Here is a 27,185-nt window from a genome sequence, read left to right on the forward strand (position 1 = left end):
ATTTTTACATATTAATACAAAATATGTATTAAAAAATAAATGAGTTACGTAAAAAAGTTATTTCGATGTCGATGGCTTCATAAAATCTAACATTCTTCTGATGACACAGCGCCTTTTTTTCACGCATAATTTCTTCGTAGCAAGTTAATTTTTTTATTCCTTGCTTTGTAGCTATAACGGGTTCTTCGTTGGAGTCTGTGTTCTAAAATTTCTAAGCCCTTTTCAATTGAGCTGAGACCTTCTGTCAAACTTGCAATTGTCATGTGCTTTTTTGGTGGAACTGGGTCTGAAGTGTTGGATACTTCAGTGACGTTTTGCTCACGCATCTCATTCATTGTCAGCTCCTGACTATGTGAATCCAACAGCTCGTTGACATCATCACCATTGACTTCCAAATCTAATTGCCTGGCAGGATTAACAACTTCTTCTATCACATGAGCGACATGATCAGTTTCTGGCGTTATTTTCGTCTCGTTTTTGAAAAAAAATGAACAAAGTTTCTTCCAGAGACCATTCAATGTTTTTTTTTGTGAATTTCATCCCAAGATTCATCAATGATTCTTACGGTATCTAAAACATTGAATTGTTTCCGAAAGTCTTTAACAGATATCTCACTATTTTGTCTCATAGCTTCATTCAGACGTGCAAACAAACGCCTCGTGTAGTAAGCCTTGAATGTTTTGATGACTCCCTGGTCCATCGGTTGAAGCAATCTGGTTGTGTTTGCAGGCAAAAACACAACTTTCACACGTGGGTCGAAATTAATTAGGGTGGCAGGAGGGTGACCGGGTGCATTGTCAATAAGAAGCATCACTTTAAATGGAATCTGTTTAGACTTGCAATAAAGTTCGACTTCAGGTATGAAGTGGTGACCAAACCAGTCCTCAAAAACGGAAGCTGTCACCCAAGCTCTATGATTTGACTTTCAAATCACTGGTAAGCTAATTTTAGATATATACCAAACGAAAAAATCAAGAACCGCGTAACTCCGAGTTAGCGTAAGTCGGGGTATTACTGTATTGGAAGAAGACAACGGAGAGGCCGGCAATTACCCATTTTGCCATCGAATTGTGGAATGTTCACACAGGAACACTGAATGATCAGCAACGTACCAACAATGTGGAGGGGTGGCACAGGGGATTTCAGGAAACTTGTGCTACTTTATTCCCAAATATTTACCAATTCATTGATTCTTTAAAGAAACAACAAGGGCTGCACAATTTCGAAATTACACAACTAATTGCCCGTAATTCAGACAATCAAAGAAACAAGAAGTGTGCTGCAGTTTCTGCTAGAATCAAAAGAATAGTCCAAGATTTTTAAATTTGTAATGTGATTGATTACCTTAGAGTCATTGTATACAACTTCGAGTTTTAAACAATAATAATGTGCATTTATTCTATTAAAACAAAATAAATTAGAATTATTAAAAAATTAGGTGTATTATTTACATTTTTGTAGCCTACTCATTATCTACAGGGGACGAAATGTGTCGGGGCAAAATGTGGGAGGCAAAATGCGAGGGACCACTTTTCCTAATCCCGAATTGGACATATCCTACTCACCCCCATCTACTAAAAAGAGAGGATCCTCTTTGGTGTCCACGGGCACCTTCGTAGCCAGGTGGGCAGGAGCAGCAGTGCGTAGCACATGCTTCTTGATTCAACTGGGGTTCGTGTCCGTAACCACCAAATATGGAGGATGCAGAAAGGTCAGGAAATGACCACCGCATATCCCCTGAGCAATATGGCCTTAGTTGCTAATGTTCCTAAAAACCAAATAAATAACAAAAACAAACATCGGTGTCCACACTGTTCAGCACATTTAACAGTCAAACATATTCTGATTGACTGCCCTCATTATCAACAGGACAAAACATCTGTCCTACTTTCCCTGACAAATCTTCAAGAACCAATGACACTACAGCATAATATTTGCAACAACGCAAACATTAATGAATTTTTCTCTTTTCTGAAAAAAATTGGAATATATCATAAATTCTCAACAAATCTAATAAAAATGAGGTGCTTACACCTCTGAATATTTTTGTAGCATTTTCCTATTAATAGGTGCATATAGCCACAGCAGCTTATGATGCCATTAAGCACACACACACACCACACTAATTTGGAGCTCTCTGCAGCTAGTTCTTTGATGCTAATAGGTGATCTTCCTGGATTAATGCCTGAAAAGAGTATTATTTTTACAACACTCTTCTCTTACAGCAGTTTCTGGGTGTCCTGGGATTTCTTCATTATGCACTGAGGTTCTTCCACATTTGAGTTGTTTATACTAATGTTCAACAATGCTGTAACCTGGGCAGTCTTCTCCATAAACAGTGACCATTTCTTTGTGGATCATTTTGGGTGTTTTCCCTGGCAGAAAGATAAACCGAATCACTGATCAGTATTCCACTTTATCCATTGTGACACTTCATTTCATTCAGTGCTGCAAAGAAAACAATGGATTATCAGATTGAAACCAAAATTTGTGTAGTTGCTATAGAGATTTCAAAGTATCAAAGAAAAAAAAAAAATTTCATCTTTCTATCACAACTACTTCTGGGTGAATACAAATATTTTTTGAACTCCCTCATTGTTTTCTTATGTAGCATGTAGTCTATCAAAAGAATTCCTTCCATATCTCAAAAAATGGTGGCCATTGTCTTTGTGGTAGAAGTACGAGTAGTTTTGGACCCTTGTTTTGTTTCAAGATCCCAGTGGTGAATCCATGTTTTTTATTTTCCTATAATTAAAAACCCTTTAGCTCTTAAAGACTTGTTACATTTCTATCTCATTCTCATTTTTAAAGCTAATACCAGAAGCCTTGCTTCCTGTCCTTATCCAACAGATTTTGCCAGTGGAATTTCCAGTTTTCATTTATGGGAAGAAAGGGATGTCTTGCCACCAACCTTTTGGAAAAATTCTTTCTTGCTAAACTAAGATATTCTGTTAAAGTGGGCAGCTGGACATTGCTGCTACTTTTGATTCTGTTAATATTCTTGGAAATCTTCCTTCATACTTTATCCATCTCTGACCTTTGGTTTTTTTAGTTTTAAGTTGTTACAGATTTTATTTTCATTATTTATGTTTCTTCTTTTTATTATAATTTCTTTAAGTTTAATTTGCATATTTTTTTTTGGCTTAGTCAGTTTCTCTAATTGACATGTGAATTGTATTTTTTATTTTGCTATGGAGGGTGCAAACCATATATTTAGTGTTTAGCATTTTATGATCATTAGTTTCATTTTATTTTTGGTTTGCGTTCTTCTGGTAGTTACTGATTGCATTGGGATACCCATAGGTGCTTTGCTATCATGCGGTTAATAGAATTGCAGTCTTTTTGGCATGTGCAGAGATTGATGCCTCTGACAACATGGCCTTTGCATGCTCCCTTTTTCTTTTGGTAATTATCATAATTCTTTGCAATGTGTGTTTCAGTCTCCCATTTATGGTCTATGGTTTATGTTGTTTGCCTTGGGATATGGCTGCTTTAGCACCTTCCCAGGCATAACATTATTATCTATTCATTAATTGATTGTGCATGGTTCATGCATTTATGTATTTTGTATGCTTATTGGTAGAGATACCTGGTGCGCCTCCGTAGCCAGGTGGACAGGAACAGCAGTGCGTAGCTCACGCTTCCTGATTAGACTGGGGTTCGAGCCTGTGACCACCAAATATGGAGGATGTAGAAGGTCAGGGAATGACCACCGCATATCCTCAGCCCAGATAAAGAGTGAGGATTGGCATCAAGAAGGGTATCCAGCTGTAAAAATTTCATGCCAAAACAGTAAAAACACTGATCTCATATATGTAATGGGGAAAAAGGCAATGGAAAAAAAAAAAAAAATTGCTAGAGATACCTGAGTTCATGGGCTTTCATTCTAAGGTATATCCTTGCTATGTTTTGCTGATTTGTGCAATTTTTACATATATTCATGTTATGGTAATGTGTGTATATGTGTGTGTGTGTGTGTGTGTGTGTGTGTGTGTGTGTGTGTGTGTGTGTGTGTGTGTGTGTGTGTGTATATATTGTGTTTTTTATTATTAAAGTCTATGTGATTATTTCTACTTTATCACTTGCTACGTTAATGCTATTGTCATATAGCAATTGGACAATATACGTGCTTGATATATTACTGGTTAATTAAATAAATTGTTTGTTATATTACTGGTTAATTGAATAAATTGTTTGTTATATTACTGGTTAATTGAATAAATTGCTTCGATTTGGTTGATTTATTCTATTTTCTGGTATTTATTTATTATCTATATAGGTATTTAGGTGTATCGGGAACAGGAAAACCAGTTAGCATGTGCAGTCTAACTTCTTCCTAACAGACTCCCAGGAAGAAGTCCGACTGCACATGCTAATTGGTTTTCCTGTTCCCGATACACCTAAATACCTATATAGATAATAAATAAATACCAGAAAATAGAATAAATCGACCAAATCGAAGCAATTTATTCAATTAACCAGTAATATAACAAACAATTTATTCAATTAACCAGTGTGTATATATATATATAAAGTGTGTTCAAAAATTTTGGAGATTGACTTTGTATATTGAAGTTGTGGCATCATAGCAAGTTCGTAACTTGTTTGGTGACTTCTAAACAGTAATGCATAAATTATCCATTTATCAGCAGTCAGTCTGAATTAGCATGTGTTGAATAGGTTTTGTGTTATGTTGCATTTTTAAATGTGTAATTTTAAAATGAAAATTTTGTTTCAAATTAAGGAAAAGTGCAACAGAAACTCACGAAATATTAAAAAAATGGCTTTCAGAGAATATTCTGTGTTGGAGATGTATAGAATCTTCTCTGAAAGAGAAGATTCTAAGACTTTTATTGGTTTGCAAAGTTTAAAGAGGGCTGCTTTTCCATCAGAGATGATCTTCTCTATCCACCCTTCATTTCAGAAACCATTGATTCACTCACTTGTTCATGGTTTGGCCAGCCATGATGTTCCACAAAAAATCCAAAACTATCCACAAAGTTGATAGTAAAATATTTCTTGTGGTACATATCAATTGATTTTAACACAAGATTTGTGACTGTAATACTTTTTAGCGTTTGTGCCTCTCATCCTCATTTATTATCACAAACAATAAGAAGTTCTCACATGTCAGAATCTTTATCAGCATGAAGATTGCATTATTACTGGCAGCAAATCATGGGTGTGGCTATAATCCAGTAACAAACGGTCCTCTCAGTGGAAGACTTTCTTCTCCGAGGCCCAAAAAAAAAAAAAAAAAAATTGACAATCTCAATTATGCTTACCATATATTTTGACTTGCAGGATATTGTTCATTGAATTTGCCCACATGGTCACAGTACAAAAAAGTTCTATGGTGATTACACAATGCAGTTCAAAGAAAATTGCCAGAAAAATGGGCTTTATGGAATTGGCACTTGCATCATGACAACATCCCTGTGCACTTAGTGCTTTCCATTCAAGAATTTCTTGGGAATATCTCTGTCACTACGGTCTCTCATCCACGTTATCCCCCCAATCTTAAAGCCTCATTGTAAGGTTGCAGATTGCAATAACCAAGAGAATTATTCAGAACATGTCACAGGAACCATTAGCAATTCTGAAAGAAGCCTATGAGGAATGCTACCTGAAGTTGCAGAAGCATTGTAATCAGTCCATACAGTGTCAAAGAGGCTGCTTGAAAATGAGATAATCAAAATTTTCAAAATTTTAGTTTAGTCTGCAAACTTTGTTTTTTGATCACACCTTATATATGTATATAAGTTATGTAGAATGAGTGAATCTACGTATGTAAAGCATGAGGAGTACAGAGAAAAATAAAGAATTAAATATTATACCATTCAATGTGTTCCATTCTTAATAATTAGCCGTAATGAATTAAATTTATATATACAGTGGAACTTCTCTATTACGAACTTCTATTTAACGAATTTCTCTATATTACGAATTTTTTCGCAAAACATTGCACCTTGAAACGAAATTACATGTAAAATTAACTCCATATAGCAAAGTGTTAGTTTCTCTATAACGAATTTTTAAAAAAATTAGTAAAAGCATTTTTGAAGATTTTCAAGCATTTACTGATAAACAGCCGCTCTTTCCTTCCGAAATTGCGCATTAGCATCTGAAATTAAATAATCATCCTTTTATTGAACACATGTGGCCATTGCCACCCGTAGGAGGGTCTTTGTTTCATTTTTGTTACAGTTATTAAACCAAATGGGTTTTCTTAAAAGTGGTCGTAAACTTTACAATAAATAGGGTAGATTTGTAAATTGATGTTGGCTCAGGGGAAAACGAAATTCACTGCGGTAAACCTTTAGAATGCTGCGGCGGCAATACATAGAATGCTACCATAGTCGGTTTTTAGTAACGCCTACTGAGTGACATTCGCTTCTCACCTCAATTGTACCAAGTGACCTTCCTGTCAATCATTATACGATATGTCCATTCTCATCTAACTGGACTCCCAGTAGATGGTTTTCATGATTTTTTTTAATTCCGTTCGTCATCAATCACATAGGCTATATGCTCTTGTATTTTTTTTTTTTTTCTGAAAAGTAACATACAGCATACATTAATCATAAATTTTCTTTCATGTATATATGAATGAAAGCAGAATAAAAGAAATTCACAGTCGTATATTTCTTCAAAGTGATTGATAGGAAAGGTCACGTGATACTGTTGAATTGGCAAGCGAACGTCACTGAGTAGGCGGTACTAACAATTCACTATAATTATGGCCAAAGCAGCGAAGTTTGCGGTGTATGTATCAGCAAGAGCTGCAGTAGAGTAATTTTTACAATTGTAGAAACAATGTTGAAGAGAAAATGTTTAAGTATTAATGATAAAGGAAAGATTGTTATGATATTGACCAGGGTCTTAAGAAAAAAGATGTTGCGGAAAAATATGGCATACCTGCAAGCAGCTTATCTAGGATTTTAAAAAAAATTGAGAATCAATTTTAAATGCAATTGAAGGAGGAGCAGACAAGAAGCGAATTAAGTTGTGTATATACGAAGATGTTGATAAAGCTGTTCTAAAATGGGTGCAAATGATACGTGAAAAGAATATCGCAATATCAGGCCTAATAATTAAGCAAGAAGCTCTGAAATTTGCACAGTCCCTTGGACATACAGAATTTAATGCGAGCACTGGGTGGCTAGATAAATTTAAGAAGCACCACAGAATTCCGGAAAAGGTTATTTGTGGAGAAAGTGTTAATGTAAGCGAAGAAGATTGCAACAGTTGGAGGAACAATACCTTAAAGAAGATTTTGGAGGAATATGAGCGTATTTAAGGATGTTTTTAATGCTGACGAAATGGGTTTACTCTTGAAATGTTTACCAAATAGAACACTTGCTTTTAAGGATGATAAATATTTTGGCGGAAAACAAAACAAAGAAAGAATCACTGTGCTAGTTAGAGCAAATATAACAGGAAGTAAAAAATTAAGACTTTTAGTATTGGAAAATCAAAAAAACCCAAGATGTTTTACAGGCACAAAATCTTTGGAAGTTGACTACACCTTTAATAAAAAAAAAGCATGAATGACAAGTGATATTTTTGAAGAATGGATATTAAAACTAGACAAGCGTATAGCAAAAGAAAAAAGGAAAATCGTGTTGGTAACTGACAACTGTCCAACACGTCCTGCCAATATTTCTGCCAAATTTAAAAGTGCGAAGTTGTTTTTACCACCAAATGTAACGTCAAAACACCAGCCAATGGACCAAGGCATTATTAAAAATTTTAAATTTCATTATCGAAAGAGAATAATAATGAAGATTGTCAATGCGTCAATCAATATAATGAAGATTGTCAATGCATCAATCAGTTGTCAATAGAAACTTGGAGGTTACAATTAACCTTAGAGATTGCATCTCTGAACTGGTAAAAGTTTGGATAAACGATGTCACCGAATACACTATTCAAAATTGTTTTTCGAAAGCAGGATTTGCATTGAATACAGAAGTCGAACAACAACTGGACGAACAAGATGAACTGCCCCTTTCACAACTGAAAAACTTTTGGACATTAGAATTGTCCGGAAACATCGAAAATGAAATAACACTGGATAGTTATGTTTATGTAGATCAAGATCTGACTACGGCAGAACATCCAAATGAAGATGAAATACTGCTGTACAGTGTTAGATGCGACGATGATCACGAAGAAATTAATGATGATGCTGAAGATGCATCAGAACAACCCATAGAAAAGCCAACTCGCGAAGAAATGATGAACGCTTTTAAAACGGTTCATATGGGTCTACAGTTTTGTGAAAATGTTCCTGATAATGTTTTTAATGCTCTGAACAAATGTGAGGTTTTCTTTGAGAATCAGACGATTTTTTAATCGTACTGTGCAAACAAAAATTACAGATTTTTTTTTAAATTTGTAATATTTACCGGCGAAAATTGTGTAAACGTAATTTAAATAAGTGTTTTTGAAATAAAATACATTAAAAATAAATGTAGATTCGTTTTCATTTTCTAATTAGATAATTTCTAATAAAAAAGATATTCTCTGTATAACGAAATTTCTCTATAACGAATTTTTTTGCTGAATTTATCGAATTCGTTATTGGGAAGTTTGACTGTATATATAAAATACATTGTTTCAGCTCATCGTGCACTTACCTTTCCTCCTTTTTTTCGATCGACTAGTCTATTTTTTTCTGCTTACATAACAGTGCTTTGTTTGGCTTAGTAAGTGCTATTTGCACTCTCAGCTCATATAAAGTTTATTTCTCCCTTTGTCTCATATAGTGCTTTACTTTTGATTTTCTAATTCTGCATTCATATATTACTGTGTTACAAACTGATGTTGTAGTAGTAGTAATGGAGGCATGTGATGCAAGAAAGCAAGTGCATGAGCTTATGTAGCATCAGCCAAAAAAATTTCATAACATCCATTCCTTCTAAGTTTGTCCAGTCCCTTCTTGAATTTATTTAAGCTATCAACTTCCACAATGACAGATGGAAGTTTGTTCCAGCAATTAACCACCCACTGGCTAAAGGCAAATTTCCGCACATCCATTCTACAACTGTCTTTCCTCAATTTGAATTTATGCCTCCTCAGGTTCATAATCTGAGCAAGCAAAAGAATCCCATCAGAATTCAGTGTGCTCAACCCATTCAAGGCCTTATACACCTCAATCAGATCACCTCACAGGTGCCTAGTCTCCTCTGCTCCAGCTTAAGTTTAATATTAAACTTAAGCCTCTCTTGGTAAGAGGATCCTATCATTTCCCCCTCACCAATCTTGTTGCCCTTCTCTGTACACACTCAAGCAAATCTACATCCTTCTAAAATGAGGCCTCCAGACCTGCACACAGTACTCAAGGCATGGCCTGACCATTGCCTTATACAGAGGGACAATCACCTCCTTTTCCCTGCTAGCAAAATTCCTGTATATCATTGACAAAACCCCATGACCTGCCCTGGCAGCCTGTCTGCATTGCTCAGAAAACTTCATATCTGACTGCACAATTACTCCCATGTCTTTTTCATTTTCTACCACCTTAAGTGTAGTACCACACGGTATGTTTCTCTGGGGTTACTTCTACCCATATGCAGTACTTTGCATTTTTCAATGTTAAACTTCAGTTGCCACTTCTCTCAGCCCATCTGCCCAAATTTTCTAGATCATGTTGCAGTAACACACTGCCATTACTGTCATTAACAACCCTGCCAACCTTTGTATCATGTGCAAACTTTGATACTAAGCCTGATATACCTTCATCAATATCATTGATAAATATACAAAACAACAGTGGACCCAAAACCGATCCCTGTGGGACTCCACTAATAACATTAGTCCATGACGAGCAGCACCCATTGATCTTGCCCTTCTATGTACATGCTGAAGCAACTCCACATCCTTCCTAAAATGAGGCCTTCACACCTGTATGCAGTATTAAAGACGTGGCCTGACCATTGCCTTATACAAAAGGTTAATCACTTCCTTTTTCCTACTAGCAAAATTCCTGTATATCATTGACAATACCCCATGACCTGCCCTGGCCGCCTGTCTGCATTGCTCAGGAAACATCATATCTGATTGCATTTGCCAATGTTAAATTTCAGTTGCTACTTCTCAGCCCATCTGCCCAAATTTTCTAGATCCTGTTGCAAGCACACTGCCATTACTGTTATTAATAACCCTGCCAACCTTTGCATCACTGCTAACTTCGACTGATATACCTGATAATAAGCCCGATATGATGTTTAATCATTAGTTCGATAGCATTAATCTGTTCTTTTGTTCTACTTTACATTTGCATACTTTTACTTTCCTATACTTTGCCTCAATCTACTTCAATACAGGAATACCTTGCATAGCGCGGTTAATTCGTGCCAAAAAAATACAGCGCTGGGCGAAACCGCGCTGATTGAAGTATTATTAGTGTGTATTTTAATGTAATGTGTTCCGAAAATGTGATTATATGGGTTGAGTTGCAAAAATATATAGGTGTTTGTCTACTATAAATTGATGCACACGAAATTCTTGCAAAAAAAGAAACTAAAATGATAAAAATGAAAAATACTAGTAAATACAGTACAAATGATTTTTATTACAGTATGTACATAACAAAGAATATAAGTGAAGTATGTACTGTATTTTTATTTTGAAAAATAACTGATCAACTTAGTTTGCACAGTTTTTTTTCTTCTTTTTATCTGCATACATCTCTTTATAACATCGAATGTCATTTTGAAATGCCTGCCTTACTTTCATATCACGTTCAATGTTTGGATCTAGAAGAACATCACATTTCTTCTTTCCACTCATATTTGCATATAAAGGTGTAACGTTTTTAAAAATTAATCATTAATAAAAATACACAGCAAAAGATATTTGTACTGGTTACACACAATCAATGACTTCACCGCTCGGAATATAGAGTGCTTACTAACGTATGAATGCTAGCAGAGTCCACATATAATGGTAGTTGCGAAAACAGTCAGCGTGGCCTTTAATCCATAATGCATTGGCCTACATGCTGGCATTATAATACATACATACCTATCAAATGTATTGGTGTGTAACGCAGTTAATTTTTTTTTTCAATTTGTAAACCGCGCTATGTGAGGTATTCCTGTAATTGATTTATTATATATACACACTCAGTGATCACTGAATTGTGACTACCCCATCCGTAATGTACTATGCTACATTTCTCTTTTAATACTACACAGTATTAAAGGCGAAACAACTTTGTATGCTAGAGAAGTGGTAATTTACATCTGGTCATTCAAGTCAAAGTGATCAAGTAGCAGTTATGGGACATGTAAAGATATGGAGTTTCAAAAGGACATGGTTGTGGGAGTTCATGCATCAGCTGCTTCCATATCAGAAACAGCTTACCTCATCGGTTACACAGCCCATTGTGGTTAAGGCATACAAAGAATGGTGTTGAATGGGTCAAACCACTTCTTGCTGATAGAACTGTAAAGGATTACGCAATGTGAATATTCATGGTGAGTGAAGGGGTGCGTTATATGGGCTCATTGGGCCTTTTATGTAAGCCCCTAGCTTGTAGCCGTGAAGGGTGTTATGTAATAGCAATGTGCATTCTGTATACAATAAAGAGTTCTTCTTCAATGGCAGGTCACTGTGAAACATTTGACGTTGCAATACAATATGGGGAATGCAAGAACAGTATCCCAAATGATGATGTGGCACACCCTCAGATGTATGGGGATTCCACAGCAGAAAACTCAAGAGACACCTCTTCTCACTGCTGATTGTTGTCGACATTGAATGCTGTGGTGTTAACAACACATGGTTGAACTGGAGGACTAGAAATGAGTGTCCTGGTCAAATGAATCCAAATACTTGGTGCAACAAGCCAACAGATGCCTTTTTGTGTGGCTCAAGCAATATGAGTCCACGTGCCCATCGTGCATGGTGTCCACTATCCAGGCAGGTGGTAGTGGTTGCTTAATATGGGGCATGTATTGCTGGAAAAAACTAAGACCCGTGCTGTGTATAGACCAATATCTCACTGGTGAGGTCTACCAGCAGCTCTTAGGAGACCATGTGCACCCTGCCATGTTGAATTTTTTCCAGACAGAAACAGGATCTTCCAAAATGATAATGTGCCATGTCATCAGGTCCGCACTTTGCACAAGTGGTTCGAGGTACACAGTGAAGATATCACCTATCTTGGTTGGCCTCCAAATTCACCTTACCTCAATCCAAATGAACACCTGTGGGATGTTTTGGAACAGGAATGAGCATATGGACACACAACCACCTATTCTGACACTGTGGAAGGTCTTGCTGGCAGCAGATCCCTAGCATGGCTGCAGATCCCTATGGATGTCATCAGACATCTAATGGAGTCAGTGCCTAAGCAAATACCAGCTGTTATCTATGCAAATGGTGGTCCAACATGGTATTAGATAGGTGGTCATAAATCAGAGATCACTGTGGGGGTGTGTGTGTGCATGCATGCAAATGTGTTTCAGATATTCGGGCATTACTCAAAGGAAAAGTTCGATTAACACCAAATTTTTAGTGCATGTTTTATTGGTCTCTATGAAGTATTTAGACTCACTTACAATTACATGTCCCTCCCTCCAATTTCAATCCTTTGCAGAATTAATTACAATGTTCTTGTGGATTTGTGTACCAAATTTCATTTCAGTAGGTTAATACATTTCTCTGCAAATGTCTTCTGTACTTCCACAAAAATCGCACCTTATGGCTACTTACCACTTGAACATCATGTTGTTAAATTTTGGTAATTTCTTGAGTAGAGTATAGAAGTTTTTAGTACCCAAAATATGTTATTTGGTAATTGAAAGCACTTGAAAAATAATGCAATGTGTACGTTACCTATCTTGTTAAATTTGTGGTGGGCAAGTCTAAAAAAAATCTACTCACCAGTGATTGAAGGTTAGTTAGCATAAGCATTTGTCATATAGTGCAAGAAAGCCACAGGCTTTTGCTGCATTGGCCAAAAAAAAGAAAAAATAAAGAAGATAACAAAATACAAATTATGTGCTTCCTCACCTCACCCACGTAACTACTATCCAGTTGGTCTTTGAATGTCTTCAAACTGTAAGCCTCAACTACTGGCAGAGGCAGATTGTTCCAGTAATAAACAGCTTCCTACAATCCAGTCTAAACCTCTTCCCCTGTAACTTGAATTTATGGCCTCTGGTCTTTGGAATTATTTATAACAGTGAAATTCCACCTTCATTCATTGTTCTAATCCCTCTCTGAACCTTATAAACCTCAATCAAGTCCCCTCTAAGGTGCCTGGTTATCAATGTCTGTAGGCCATGTAATCGAATTATTTCCTCGTATGATTACCCTTTTGTTGCTCTCACAATTTGAATTGCCCATCTTTGACCCTTTCAAGAAGCAAAATGTCCTTTTTCAAATGAGGTCTCCATACTTGGACACAGCATTCCAGATGCAGTCTTACAATTGCCTTATACAGTGGAATTACGACCTCCCTATTTCGGCGCCTCCGTAGCCAGGTGGGAAGGAGCAGCAGTGAGTACTACACGCTTCTTGATTAGACTGGGGGTTCGAGCCCGTCACCACCAAATACGGAGGATGCAGAAAGGTCAGGGAATGACCACCGCATATTCCCGGAGCAATATGGCCTTAGTTGCTAATGCTCCTAAAAACCAAACAACAACAACAACAACCTCCCTATTTCTAAATGATATTGTTTGATAAATCATTGATAGGACAACATGGGCTTTTCTGACCACCTGTTTACACTGTTCGTATTGTAATTCCCAGTGCATTTTACATTAAAACATAGCTGCCACTTTTCTGACCATTCCTGAAGCCTGTGCAAGTCATCCTGAAGGAATGCTGCTTGGCACTGATTATTAGCAACTCTACCAAACTTTACATTGTTTGCAGAAAATTTTGAAATCATGCCCTCTTTCCCTTTGTCAATGTTGAATATGAAAATCAGAAACAAGAATGGTCCAAGAACCAAATGTTGAAATTGTTCCCTACATCCAGCTCCTTACTCTGTGTCAAAATAGCTTACCAGGTTAGTTAAACATGACTTTCTCTTGATAGAACCACATTGTATGGTTCTATCAAGAGAATTCAGAATGCCATTTCTATCTAAATTTCCCTAGATTGCAGTCTTTCATTGCCTCCAAATTTTTCCTACCAATGAAGTCAGATTAACTGATCTGTAGTTACCAACTTCACTCTTAGAACTGCCTTTATTTATTGGCAATACTGTGGCATTTCTCCAATCAAAAAGAATCTCTCCTGAGCCCAGTATTGCCCCCCATAGTTCACTCTCTGGTCACCTCCATAAAAATTACTGGTTATATGCCTATAACTCCAGGAGCTTTCTTACTTGCCTTTAGGCTTGAAAGTTTTTCTGATGAACATCTGTAATTTAAAAATCACTAATTTCATGTTTCAGCCTCACTTGCACAGCCTGTCCTTAGTATGAAGATTTTTTAATCAGTAAAAACTGATGCAAAGTATCTATTCAATTCATCAGCCACATCAGCTGGATTATCTGAGACTTTCCCACACCCAGTACACAAAGGGTCTGATTTGATTTGTTTTGATTCACATATAAAAAAAACTCCTTGACCCTATTCTTTGCTCTCTTAGCCAGTGCTTTTTGATACTCAGCCACGGGCTCCCTAACCTCATCTATGGTACTATTACAGATCAACTTGTAACTGGAGTTTCTTGTAACTGTTGTAGTCTTCAGTACTTTTCCTTGCTTTGTAACTTTCCCCTCCAATCTTTTTTCTGCTATATTAGGTTAGGCCAGATCCATATTCATCTCAGCATCCTCCTCGTATTATATTTTCTTAATTGTGTATATGTGTATTCTTGGCTTCTGTAATTATTGCTTTAAAGGTATTCCATAAATTCTGATGTGTTTGCCCTCTCTCTCTCTCTCTCTGCAATCCATCCAATTAATAGATGCACTTAGTGATTTAAACTGTCGCATTCCCCTGTTTTATTTTTCTGAAATTAAAACCTTTGCCTTTAACTACCACAACATTTTTCTTTATCTTCCAACTAATGACTGTGTAATCACTACCTGCCAATAGTTCCTATACTGCAAACCATGTGATGTCATCTGATTCATGAGTAATGATGAAGTCCAGAATATTTTTACCCATAGTATTTTCTGTAACAGGCTTGTATCAAGTGGATTTCTGGGATCTTACTTCTGTCTGTTGTATCATATTACATTTAATGTGCAGCAATGTTTAAGTTAACAGTAGCATTAGCATTAGTAGAGGTATATGATGCAAGAAAGCAAGCTTATTCAGCATCAGCCAAAAAAAAAAAAAAAAAAACCCCACTCCCATTTCACCCCTCTGTTCGTTCGAAATACCTGTCCAGTTGAGCTTTAAATTTGTTTAGGCTATCAACTTCTACAACAAGTGATGGAAGTCGGTTCCACCAACCAACCACCCGCTGGCCAAAGTCAAATTTCCGCACATCTATACGACATCCGTCCTTCCTCAATTTGAATTTATGCCCTCTGAGGTGATTATTCTGAGCAAGATGAAGAATCCCATTGGCATTGAGCATGCTCAAACCATTCAAAGCCTTATACACCTCTATCAGATCACCTCGCCGGTGCCTAGTCTCCAGACTCTGTAATTTGCAAAACTTAAGCCTTTCTTCGTAAGAGCAACCCTTTGTTCCATTCACTAATCTTGTTGCCCTTCTCTGTACCCGTTCCAGCAGTTCTACATCCTTCTTGAAATGAGGCCTCCAGACCTGTATACAGTACTCAAGATGTGGCCTAACCATTGCCTTATACAAGGGAATAATCACCTCCTTATCCCTGCTAGAAAAATTCCTGTATATCATTGACAAGACACCATGAGCTACTCTTGCAGCTCGTCTGCACTGCTCAGAGAACTTCATATCTGCCTGCACAATTACCCCCAGGTCCTTTTCATTCTCCACCACTGTCAGTGTAGTACCGCAGAGTTGATACGTTGCTCTGGGGTTACTGTTTCCCATATGTAGTACTTTACATTTGTCAATGTTAAACTTCATTTGCCACCTCTCAGCCCATCTGTTCAACCTTTCCAGATCCTGTTGCAGCAGCATAGCGTCAGTAGTGTCCTTAACGACCCTGCCAACCTTTGTATCATCTGCAAACTTGGACATTAAACTTGATATCCCATCATCAATATCATTCATAAACACCGAAAACAACAACGGACCCAACACTGAACCTTGAGGAACTCCACTAATAACATTAGTCCACGTTGAGCAGTGTCCATTGATTACCACTCTCTGTCTTCTGCCACTCAACCAACCCCTTATCCATAGCAGCAATTTGCCTCCGATGCCACACTGCTCCAATTTGTGCAGCAGTCTTCCATGTGCAACAGTATCAAAAGCCTTTCTAAGATCCAAATATATAATATCAAAGTTATTCCCTGCATCCAGTTCTTTTGTGACTACATCATAGTATCCAATCAAATTGGTCAGGCAAGACCTGCCCTTAACAAAACCATGCTGCGTCTGAGCTATAACTGAATTCTTGTCTAGATGATCCTGCAGTGCTTCTTTAACCAGTGCCTCCATTAATTTACCTGGAACAGAAGTTAAACTAACAGGTCTATAATTACTTGTGTCAGCATTTGATCCTCCTTTGTGAATTGGGGTTACATTTGCACATCTCCGGTCTATGGGTACCTCCCCTGAGTCCAAAGAAGCTCTCATAATTATGGCTAGAGGTTTGCATACTTCCTTTGCTGCCTCCTTTAATATAACTGGATAGATCCCATCCACCCCAGGTGCCTTTTTTATGTTTATCCTCAACAATCTCTCCTCCACTTTCCTCTCAGTTATTACAAAATCATCCAGCTCACTGCCAATGTTTACTTTACCTACATCATTCTCCTTCCTGAATAACTCCTCATGCGTGAATGTAGATGCAAAATACTCGTTTAGATTGTTAGCCACCTGAGCAGGATCCTCAACTGTTGAACCATCAATATCCAGTGGACCAATCTGATTCATCCCTTTCCTTCTCGAGTTCAAATATGTAAAGAACTCTTTTCTGTTTTTCTTTGCATCCTTTGCCAAGGATTTTTCGTAGTCTGCCTTTGCCTGCCTAATCTCCTTTATGACTTGGTTACAGACCAACTTATATCTATCATAGGCTTCCATGTCACCCATTAATTTGTATGTATCCCATGCATTTTTCTTCTCTGCCACATGTCTCATTAATTCATCTGACAACCATTTAGGCCTAAACCTTGAACAATATTTCTTAGTTGGTATGTAAAGCCTGGTAGCCTCCAAGATTAGTTCCTTGAATGCTTCCCATTTTGAGTTTGCTGTTGGTAACATTATCAGTTGGTCCCACTGTATAGAATTTAAATACTGTCTCAGACCATCATAGTCGCCTTTACGAAAACAAAAACCCTTCCCTTTACCTCTGATGGTAGTTACCTCCTTGAGTAAATCCCACTTCAACACACTGTGATCACTGCCACCTAGTGGTTCATTTATCTGCAGATTCTTAATGCATGAAGAATCACTACTGATAATCAGATCAAGAGTATTGCTCCCTCTTGTTGCCTCACGAACATGCTGATGTAGAAAACAATCATCCAATAAATCCACAAAAGCCTTGCTAGTGTGCGAGTGACCAATCCACAAATTCCAGTCAATATCTGGGAAATTAAAATCCCCCATTATAAGACTCTCTGATTTACTGGCCCACTCTATTTCCCTGTACAATATCTTATTATACTCATCAGAGTCATTAGGCCTATAGCACACTCCTACTCTCAATTTTTATTTCCCTATGCTTATGTCACACCAGACTGACTCGACACTGCCCTGTCCATCGATGTCGACTGGCTTCACTTCCTTGGACTTTATGTGTTTCTTAATTAATAGCATAACCCCTCCTCCCCTCCTGTCCTGTCTATCCTTTCTATACACATTGTATTCCCCAAATTCCAGTTCCGCATTACTTATATCTGTGTGACACCACGTCTCTGATATCCCAACAATATCTGCCTTTGATGTTTTGAGCAATACCTCAAATTCATCAAATTTATTTACCAAACTCCTAGCATTGGTGTACACGCAGGTATACATGCACCTGTTTCTATTCTTAGCTACCCTAACACAACCCATGTGTTTACTTTTACCGCAATGACTACCAGCAGTCTCTGAAATATCCTGCATCTTGTTTTCCAGGCTTCTGCTCATTTCAATAGAAGCAGTGCAAGAATCACTTCCACCTCTGCCAGTGGCTACTGTTAATCTATTAGTCCTTGTATCCCCCAACTAGCAGTTTTCCGACCCACCTAACACTGCCTCGACAGCATCAGCAAAAATTCTTGCACCCTTTCTATTTAAGTGTATCCCATCCCTGTAGAAGCAATCTCTCCTGTTAACAAGTACAATCCAGGCTGAAAAAAATTCTACCCCCTTGAGCCTTGCACAATCCCTCCAGGGCCGAATTGATCGACAAGGCTCTCATCATATACTCCCTCCTATCGTGTCTGGGCAGAATTGCAGACACTTTCAAGTTCAACCCTAATTCACGGCTTTTTTTCAACAGTGACCTGTACTTGCTAAGTAATTCCGCCGGTCTCCTACTCTTAATATCATTAGTGCCAACGTGTACAACTATATCACCTTTTGTGCCCTTAAAAGATGATATCCGCTCTACAACGTCATCAACCTTTGCCCCCGGCAGACATACCCTGGTCCTATTCCACCTATCCTTTTTACAAAGCATGTTCCCCGTTTCCCTGACAATAGAGTCACCAACAACTACTAGTTCCTGTGGGACCAGCGCATTCTGCCTAGGGGGCTGCCTCTGTGTTGCCTGATGACCAAGTGCAAGCTCTGGCGTTGATGTGGGCAGCTGAGAGCTTGATGGGCCCCTCAATTTATTTCCTTCGAGGGCATCCACCCTGTCCTTCAAGCTCTCATAAAGGCCCATAACAACGCTGAGTTGTCGCCTGATTTCCTTGCACTCCTTACATTGTGCACACACAAAGACATCCCCCTTGGCAGTATCATGTCCCGTACCCGACTGCTCCGCAAACATCAAGCAAACAGTGCATTTTAAAAGTCTGTGATTCAGAGGGCAACTGCCCCCCTCAGTTCTCCCCTGAACCACTGCACTCCCATTAGCTTGAGCCTTTTGCTTTGCTGCTCTGGTCAGAGTCATGATTCCGATTTAATTCAATAAAATTCAAAACAGAAATTAAATCCTTAAGTTATATCCCAAAACAGTTATGTTATATATATATTTTTTTCGGTATCTAGTGTTTTCTACGAGTTCCCTTTATACAACTTCCGTATCACGTGTACCACTATAGTTATGTATTAATTATTTGTTACGATTAAGTCGTTATATATATATATAGAGTTAAAAATACAATTTAATTGACAATAAAGTTTATCAAGATTAATAGATTTACTGATTAATTGACAATATTATATTATGCACTATACTACACTAACCTTATGCTATCGTGTAAAAATGGCGGGAATTCACGAACGGTATTTCTACGGACTCGTAAGTATTGATTAGCTTCCAAATCTCGCTATCTCAATTTAGAATACACTAAGGATCCTAACTAGGTCTATAATCTACTTATAGAAGATAATTTGATATAACAATTGGTTAATAAATCGACTAAATTTGGTTAAAAAAAAAAAAAAAAAAAAAAAAAAAGACCTCTCGTTCAATTTGTGACACGTGGATTTTATACCGTTACCGATACTAAGTAATATCTACAAAATCTCTGTCTAAGTTAAACTTTAAACTAAGTATCGTAACTAGGAATATAAAGCTACTCTAGAAAATAAGTTAATATGACAATTTAAACTAATAAAGCAGAAAATAAATCAGGAAAAACTTCTCTGTTTGAAGAGCTTTAAGGAGCAATGTCCGCACAGGCTAACCTCGCACCCAGACTAAATAATAATGCTACTCTGCATATGTAACTACCAGTGAGTATTGTGCAGTTTGCAATATCATCCTTGAATTTAATCATCCTGAAGAATTTATTCATTGAAGATTCACATAGTTATGTGATATTGCACAGAAATAACTGTTTTAATTTTGTAAAATTACTCAAACGTAGCTTTGTGTTGTTTCTGAATGAACCACAAAGGGTTGGTATATAATATTAACATTTATTAATATTATATACCAGTTTTGTACAGTAAACAAAGTAATGTGTACAAATATTATTTTTCTGAATTTGACATAAGCATTATCCTGTTAGAACATTTTATTCTGCATATTTGTCAAACCACTCGCCATTTGTCAAACCATTTGGCTGACCACTCGGTTCATGACATTTCTATGTAATAATGAGCTGTTATACTGCCCTCCAGAAACAAGAGTTGTTTTCATATCACACCTAATGGCCCTTTAATCCATTACACACTATGCTTCCAGCGAATGATTGCAAAGTGTGAGGGTCATGTGGGGCACAGCACAACTTCTAATCTTGACAGAAGTGGCTGACCTGTTTTACAAAGAAATTCTTAAATATGAAAGTACTGCAGACACCTCTCATCCAACTCATTCAGCAGTATTGTGGAATGACATTCTACCCTCTTGTAGCCCCTGCTGCTTGTAGGCCCCACAATTCATCTGATCTTGAAATATGTTAATTGGACCAATGGAACAGTGTCTTCTTGACATTATTCTAAGAATATAATAAATTTTAATTAAAAACTGAAAAATTTATATTTTATGTAAAGAAATCATTTTCAACCTCTTGAGCTGACTGGGCTAGCCGAGTGGGTAAAGTAACCACCCGGCAACCCAAAGGTCGCGGGTTCGATTCCCGCCTCGGGCTTGGATCAAAGTACTGTAAAAACCTTGGGAGGTGCAATATGGCCACAGAAGCCGATGCGCCAACAACTACCAAAAAAAAAAAAAAAAAAATCAACCTCTTGAATTTGGTCACAAGGTTATATTGAATCAGATTCTCTGGAAATTTAATCATTTATTCTCTCAACATTATCATTAACCTTGGTAAAATCAGCTCTCTTTCATGTGTCTCAGTTTCCATTTTATTTAGTGTATATCATATAAACCAGGAGCCAGCAAATGATTGCTTTCAAAGTATATTTTGGTTAATCCTGATGCATGAAAAAAATCTCTTTCTAGAGAATGCCAATGCCAGAAATCCCATTAATTATTTGCCTAAGTTTACTTCAAAATTTGATGTACCCATGTAGTGTTTTTTATAATAAAAGAAAAATTATAATTCTACAGGGTGTCTCAAAAATATTGGTACAAATGTTTAGGGGAGGTAGGTAACATCTAAAGGAATGTGAATCGCATAGCAACCCATAACTGGAAACGTCACGGGAAAGTAGTAGCAGAGGCACAAGAAGCAGAGATGACACAAGACAGTAATTAGTGGCAAACATTTATTTGACATAATATTAACAATGGAGTACGAGATGGATGCATTTCATGATGTTACAACAGATGCTCGAAAGTTCCACCATGAGATGCGATGCATGCATGACATAGATTGGCGGATGTGCTCAAACACACCTGGAGTTTCTTTGACAGTAGCAGCAGCGCAGACGAGTCTTGCCACGAGATCCATTTCCATCTCCACAGGTGATTCATACATGATAGATATGAGGGCCCCCCACAGAAAGAAATGAAGGCTCGATAAATCAGGTGAGTGTGGGGGCCAGGCAACGGGTCCACCACTGCCAATCCGTCGACACCCAAAACGCCTGTTCAAATGGTCACGAACACACCTTCCATAATGGGCAGGCGCCTTGTCATGTTGAAACTAAATGTTGCGTCTCACGTTTGGTGGAACATCGTCAAGTAACCCTGGTAGAACTTGTTCAAGAAAGATCCGATATTTAGTGGAGTTCATGCGGGATGGTAACAGGTATGGGCCGACTAAGCAGTCACCGACCATACCTGCCCACACATTTATTGTGGTTGGCAGGGTTGTTAAGGACACTACTGACACTATGCTGCTGCAACAGGATCTGGAAAGGTTGAGCAGATGGGCTGAGAAGTGGCAAATGAAGTTTAACATTGACAAATGTAAAGTACTACATATGAGAAACAGCAACCCCAGAGCAACATATCAATTCTGTGGTACTACACGACAGTGGTAGAGAATGAAAAGGACCTGGGGGGTAATTGTGCAGGCAGATATGAAGTTCTCTGAGCAGTGCAGACGGGCTGCAAGAGTAGCTCATGGTGTCTTGTCAATGATATACAGGAATTTTTCTAGCAGGGATAAGGAGGTGATTATTCCCTTGTATAAGGCAATGGTCAGGCCACACCTTGAGTACTGTATACAAGTCTGGAGGCCTAATTTCAAGAAGGATGTAGAGCTGCTGGAACGAGTACAGAGAAGGGCAACAAAATTAGTGAATGGAACAAAGGGTTGCTCTTACGAAGAAAGGCTAAAGTTTTGCAAATTACAGTGTCTGGAGACTAGGCACTGGCGAGGTGATCTGATAGAGGTGTATAAAGCCTTGAATGGTTTGAGCATGCTCAAAGCCAATGGGATTCTTCCTCTTGCTCAGAATAATCACCTGAGAGGGCATAAATTTAGATTGAGGAAAGACAGATGTAGGATAGATGTGTGGAAATTTGCCTCTAGCCAGCAGGTAGTTGGTTGGTGGAACAGACTTCCATCCCTTGTTGTGGAAATTGATAGCCTAAATGAATTTAAGGCTCAGCTGGGACAGGTATTTCGAACAAACGGAGGGGTGAAATGGAAGTGGGTTTTTTTTTTTTTTTTGGCTGATGCTGCATAAGCTTGCTTTCTTGCATCATATGCCTCTACTAATGCTATTGCGAAGCGATGTTGTGCTGCATGGGGGTGCACACCGTGTGGGTTGTCGTGAGCCCACACACGAGCATTGTGCTGATTGAATAAGCCTTCCCGAGTGAAATAAGCCTCATCCGTGAACAAAACATAGGCTGGAAAATTTAAGTCTTGAACACTTTCTTGTGGAAACCACTGCGCAAAAGCCATACGTGCAGGATGATCTTGGGGGAGTAGTAACTGAACCCTTTGGAAGTGAAAGGGGTGTAAGGAATCATCATGCCAGACATGCTGTACACTACAACGAGACACTCCTAAAGCAGAGGCAATGGCACATGTGCTGGTAGTAGGATTATTCTGGACGGCATTCAACACACTTTTTTCCATAGTGGGAGTTTGCGTCGAACGTGGTCTGCCTGCACTACTCCTGTTACCTCACCTCTAAATGACCCATAATCGCACAAATTTTGATGCACACGCACAAAAAACGGTGGTCCGGTACATGTCTGTCTGGGAAGCGTACTCCATAAATTCGTTGAGCGGCTCGTCCATTGCCCTCTGCTAATCCATATGCTAGGTGCATGTCTGCCAGCTCACAGTTTGTATAATGATGCATGCTCTTCGTGCAATGACTACCGTGCCGTCTACCGACTTACAGTGATGTTTCCGGTTATGGGTTCCTATGCGATTCACATTCCTTTAGATGTTACCTACCTCCCCTAAACGTTTGTACCAATATTTTTGAGACACCCTGTATAACCAGTATATTTTAAAGGTTGCCATTGTCTGATATAAACTGTACCATACATCTCTCTCTCTCACACACGCACACACGCGCGCGCGCACACACACACACACACAACAAGATGGCTGGACTGTTAAAATGTGTTTGCATCCTAAGACATGCTAACCTTTGTGCCTTTGAATTAAATTTTTATATATAATTATGATGGAATGTTGGTCATTGATTATTGTTTTATCATACCCTCCATGATTAAAATATTTGGTACCAGTGCAAGTGTAATATTCAGAGTTCAGTGCTTTTTGATTTTAATGTCTCGTGGCTTTTAATTTTGCAACATTGGATTGTATCCATCATGAGTTTTTATCATATTTTCTATTTATTCTTAAACAATAATGGTTGGTGTGAATTTTGAATGATTTTTTTTTGTTGCAGAATGTTCCAGAGAGTACTCAGCTAAATTATGAACAAAATGTTCATGATGCTATGACAATTTTGCCAAAACTACAAACTGGGCTAGATGTGAATGTAAAGTTTACAGGGTAAGTTTTTCATGATATAATTGTATTCCCTTAATTATAAATTTCATGTGATAAGTCTAATATGTTGTGATCAGCTATCTTTTGGGTGAAACTTCAGAGTAGCGTCCAAAGACATTGTTTCAGTTTTCTTTCGTAACTTAACTTTTTTTTTTTTTTTTTTTTTTTTTAATTATTAAATCGGTTTTTTATTTATTTTCTTTACTAGTAACAATAATTCAAAGGATAGCACTTCTTCCCGAGGACAGATATTTGCTTTATTTCTGCAAAATTATATGCAGAATATTCGTGTTTTATGGTATGATCCCTTGCCATTTCATTATTGACTGCAGAACAGCTGTTATTCTTGCAGTTGTGAAATTCGTGAATTAGCTGGTTGCTAAATACAATCAGTTCTCATATAACACATGTTTACACTACACGAATTCGATCATACATGATTTATAAATAGGGGAACGATATCATATATAACATGAACCGAATTCGCTTATGCATGATTTGCCAGGCGCCTCCGTAGCCAGGTGGGAAGGAGCAGCAGTGCATAGCACACGCTTCGTGATTAGACCGGAGTTCGAGCCCGTCACCACCAAATACGGAGGATGCGGAAATGTCAGGGAATGACCACCGCATATCCCGGAGCAATATGGCCTTAGTTGCTAATGCTCCTAAAAGCCAAACAAACAACAACAACAGCACGATTTGCCTTTGTGTTTACAAGAAATGGCAGTTGAATGCAGAATCACCCCAACTGAATGCAACATGATAGCAATGAAGAGAAGATTCTGAAAATGTATTTATGTTTCTTATATCAGTGAAGGGGAAACACATTTCACCATAATAATGTAAAACCTACACAATTCCAGCTATCGGTATTATCGCAGATGCAATTAGATCGAGTTTACTACCAGTTTATAACAGATTCCACTAGTAAAAATGCAACTGGAAATTGTTTTTATTCTTTTATGGTAGTAACCCCCAGAAATGTACTTTAGTAAAATGTGAGCTATTAATAGTGTGTCTCTGCCTTTATGGTGTTGTTTATTCAGTTGCTACATGCGCGCAGCTTTGTTTATGTGTATCAAGCATGCCTCTTCATTTTGTAATTGTGCTTTATTCCCTAAAAATGAGTTAAATACTTAAAAGATGTGAAAAGGAAGCATCCTCGTGAAGGCACTACAGATTTAGAGAGAAAAAGAAAAGCAATATCCATAGACAGAGGTGGACTGGAACAAAAATTCTTACCCGGGAAAATTTGTAGCAGCCTCATACTAGCGTTTATGGCCAAAATCATACTTCTGGCCTCCGGCCCACGGTGGTTTCCCTGGTAAGGCTTATGGCCAGTCCGCCTCTGTTAGAGAAAAAACATGAAATTGTGAAACACTTTGAGTGAAATTAAAGAATACATGATATTGCATTTGCCACAAATGAGGCAATGTCGAGAATTAGAAAGAATGCAGAGAAAATAAAAAAAACTTTTGTAGCAGGAACAACTCAAGTGTAATAAAATCCATTAGATCAAGACACAAAGAATTGGAAGAGATGGAGCAGCTGTCGTCTGTTTGGATAGAAAATCAAACAAAGAACAAGTTTGCTTATGATAAAAGCATTAGCAATATTTTATTACGTAATAGTCGTAATAAAATATGTATTTTATTACAATTATTTATTGTGTTTGGTAATGATTTGGTTACAAATGGGTGGTCGGCACCTAACCTTGTTTTCCCCATAGGGCCTGTTATTTATATTGCATGATTTTGCATTGCATGAGGGTTTCTAGGAACACAACTATTGTGCTATACGAGGACTGACTGTAGTCATAAATCTTTAGATATTAATTACGCAAGCCTGCTGTGGTTGGGGATCTGACCAATTATATGTTTCCCCTTAGTGAGAGCTTACGGTGGTTGTGGGTAACATATTTGGCCGCCAGTATGCATGATTAAGATCACATGATCAGATTAAGCTTGTATGCTGTCACAAAGTGCTTAGCTTATTGTTAATTGTGGCACTACTATATCAGCTGCTAAAAACTAATATAGTGAAAATATGAATTCCTCTGGCCACCTTGGGGTTGTGTTTGAATAGAAAAATAATTTTTTATATTTTTTAAATTATAGTAATTCATATATTTTGAGTTCAAATATAACATTCGGTTTCCTCCATCATATGCAGAGTTTTAACATGATATCGTATGCTGTTTTTTGGATGAAGTACACAAAATTGTGATTGCATTATTTAGCATTAGCATTAGTAGAGGCATATGATGCAAGAAAGCAAGTTTATACAGCATCAGCCAAAAAAAAAAAAAAAAAAAAAAACACCCTTCCCATTTCACACCCATCCATTTACTCTAAATGTTTGTCTAGTTCTGCCTTGAATTTATTTAAGCTGTCCACTTCTACGACAGATGGAAGTTTGTCCTAGAAATTAACCACCCGCTGACTAAAGGCAAATTTCCACACATCTATTCTACGACTGTCTTTCCTAAATTTGAATCTATGTCCCCTCAGGCGATTAATCTGGGCAAGAGGGAGAATCCCATCAGCTTGCTCAAACCATTCAAGGCCTTATACACCTGAAATCAAAGCATCAGAATACAAGGAGAATATCAATCCCAAAATAACTTACTTGGTGGGATTGAATTAAAAACACTAGAGGAAGAAGGGAATTTGGGATTTATAATACATTTGAACATGTAATTCTCCAAGCAGCATAGACAGGTGGGCAAGGAAGGCCCATGGTGTCCTGTTGATGATTTAACAAATATTTTATTGTAGAGATAGGGAGATCATAATCCCATTGACAGCACTTGGAATGCTGTGTCCATGTATGGAGACCACACACAAAAAAAAAAAAAAAGTTTCTTGAAATGTGAGTTTGTCAAAAGGGCATCCACATGAGGAAAGACTTTTCATATGTAGGTTGCAGAGTTTAGTGACCATGCACTTTAGAGGAGAACATGATTGAGGTGTCTGATAGGGGATAGTGATATGAAGGAAGACAAAATTTTCTGTTATAAATTTCTGCAATATTTTGTTAACATAAATTTTGTAAGTTTTGTAAAGTTCAAATTTTAATTAAATAATGGTTGCTACAAGATCC

General features: G+C 37.7%; 1 protein-coding gene across 3 annotated transcripts in view; it reads left to right on the forward strand.

The window, feature by feature from the left end:
• Positions 1 to 27,185, forward strand: part of LOC150075419 (ubiquitin carboxyl-terminal hydrolase MINDY-1-like) — a 105,148-nt gene that overhangs the window by 39,383 nt on the left and 38,580 nt on the right. For all 3 annotated transcript variants that reach the window (XR_016547919.1, XM_090389160.1, XM_090389159.1), the window contains exon 4: positions 23,980 to 24,086. Coding sequence is in view for 2 of the 3 variants with exons in the window: in XM_090389160.1 (XP_090245286.1) it covers positions 23,980 to 24,086 (107 nt within the window). In the remaining variant the exon portion in view is untranslated. The remainder of the gene's footprint in view (positions 1 to 23,979; positions 24,087 to 27,185) is intronic.

Source organism: Mastigoproctus giganteus, chromosome 14 (genome assembly GCF_048544385.1).
Source record: "Mastigoproctus giganteus isolate SK-2022 chromosome 14, ASM4854438v1, whole genome shotgun sequence".
In the NCBI taxonomy this organism is placed as follows: Eukaryota; Metazoa; Arthropoda; class Arachnida; order Uropygi; family Thelyphonidae; genus Mastigoproctus; species Mastigoproctus giganteus.